This window comes from Nanorana parkeri, unplaced genomic scaffold (assembly GCF_000935625.1).
Source record: "Nanorana parkeri isolate BGI_ZX_2015 unplaced genomic scaffold, ASM93562v1 scaffold443, whole genome shotgun sequence".
In the NCBI taxonomy this organism is placed as follows: Eukaryota; Metazoa; Chordata; class Amphibia; order Anura; family Dicroglossidae; genus Nanorana; species Nanorana parkeri.
Genome location: NW_017306711.1, coordinates 1052984 through 1054251, shown reverse-complemented (window position 1 = coordinate 1054251; position 1268 = coordinate 1052984). Strand labels below are relative to the sequence as shown.

The 1268-nt window shown below is 45.0% G+C and overlaps 1 protein-coding gene across 1 annotated transcript in view; it reads right to left on the bottom strand.

Annotated features, from left to right (window-relative positions):
- LRRK1 (leucine rich repeat kinase 1) overlaps positions 1–1036 on the bottom strand; it is a 98617-nt gene extending 97581 nt beyond the window's left edge. The window contains exon 1 of the mRNA XM_018560267.1: positions 906–1036. Within this exon, the coding sequence (XP_018415769.1) occupies positions 906–972 (67 nt within the window). The 5' untranslated portion in view covers positions 973–1036. The remainder of the gene's footprint in view (positions 1–905) is intronic.
- Positions 1037–1268: the final 232 nt, after the last annotated feature.

Genomic DNA, 1268 nt, shown 5'->3' with positions numbered 1-1268 from the left:
GGGGGGGTGGCAGGGCAGAGGAGAGGTCAGAGCATCTCAGGTTGCCAAGAGTTCTTAGCAACCTGTAACGCTCTGTCCTTCTTCCTGTTCTTCCTGGCCAGGGAACTGATCTGGACCTGCTGGCTGGCATCCTGCTGAGCTCCTGGCAACCAGTGATGTCAGTGAGCTGGGCTGGACCAGACAGAGCCGCTGACAGCACGGCTCTCTGTCCATCTAACACAGCTGCCTCTGTTCCACCGCATCTGCCGCAAAGCACCTTTCCCAGCACTATCAGCAGAACCTGCGCCACACAAACTACCCCGCTCTGTTGCCTCAGGCGGCATAAAGGGTCGGGACACCCCTAATTACATACATGCCACACTTTGAGCAATGGTGTCTCTCTGCACACCAGACCAGAGTTGATCTTAATTACGGACTGTTTTCCAGTCTGTAAACTGGCGGTAATTGTTATCATTTTGAATCTGTTGCAGCCATAGCAAGATTCCTAAAGTGGTGTATTAGGAGCTACCTGAATCTAATCGCAAGTGTCTGTAAAGATACTGAAACTGGTGACAGGGCTTTTTTGAATTTGGCGCGTTATCTTTTGAAGGTCCATGCCCCCAGAAAAGGCATTAAGGCTTTACTGAATTCCCTCCACCATTATGTCTTTTGTCAAGTTTCTAGGTTTCAGCAAAAGGTGGTATTGTAGATGGAGCCTGAATTTGTACTTCTCTCATAAATGGGTTGGTTTAAAGTAACTAGGGGTTTCCACCAAGTTAAAAAAAAAGTGGAACACCAGCACAAGTCAAGTTGCTAGGAAAGGAACCCCTGCTGTATTCTGTCGGAAACTTTGGAGCCAACAAGAATTCGTGTTTTTTAATTGGTATTGAAATAAAGAACTGAATTAAATGTAGGCACATACTCACCATTGTGAGAATCCATACTTCCACCACGACTTCCAGCACATGCTTCGACCCCAACACACCAGTACATCTTCAGGAACCAGGCTGTCAGCAGTGCAACCAAGACCAACTAGGAGTGGCGTTATTTGAAATTACCATCTGGAGGGGAGGAAAATAAACAAGCAAACGTGAGTTTACTACCTTTACCGCTACAGTGTAATGAATTATACAATGCTGAGTTATAGCTAGTAGCAAATGTAAACTCAAACTTTAAAAAATACCTGGACACGTTTTTTTATGTGCCAGGATAAAAATGGGGTTTTCCAGAGAACCCCCCTTTATAAATTTATAAATACACCTCCACAACACACACAACAAATAGAATTA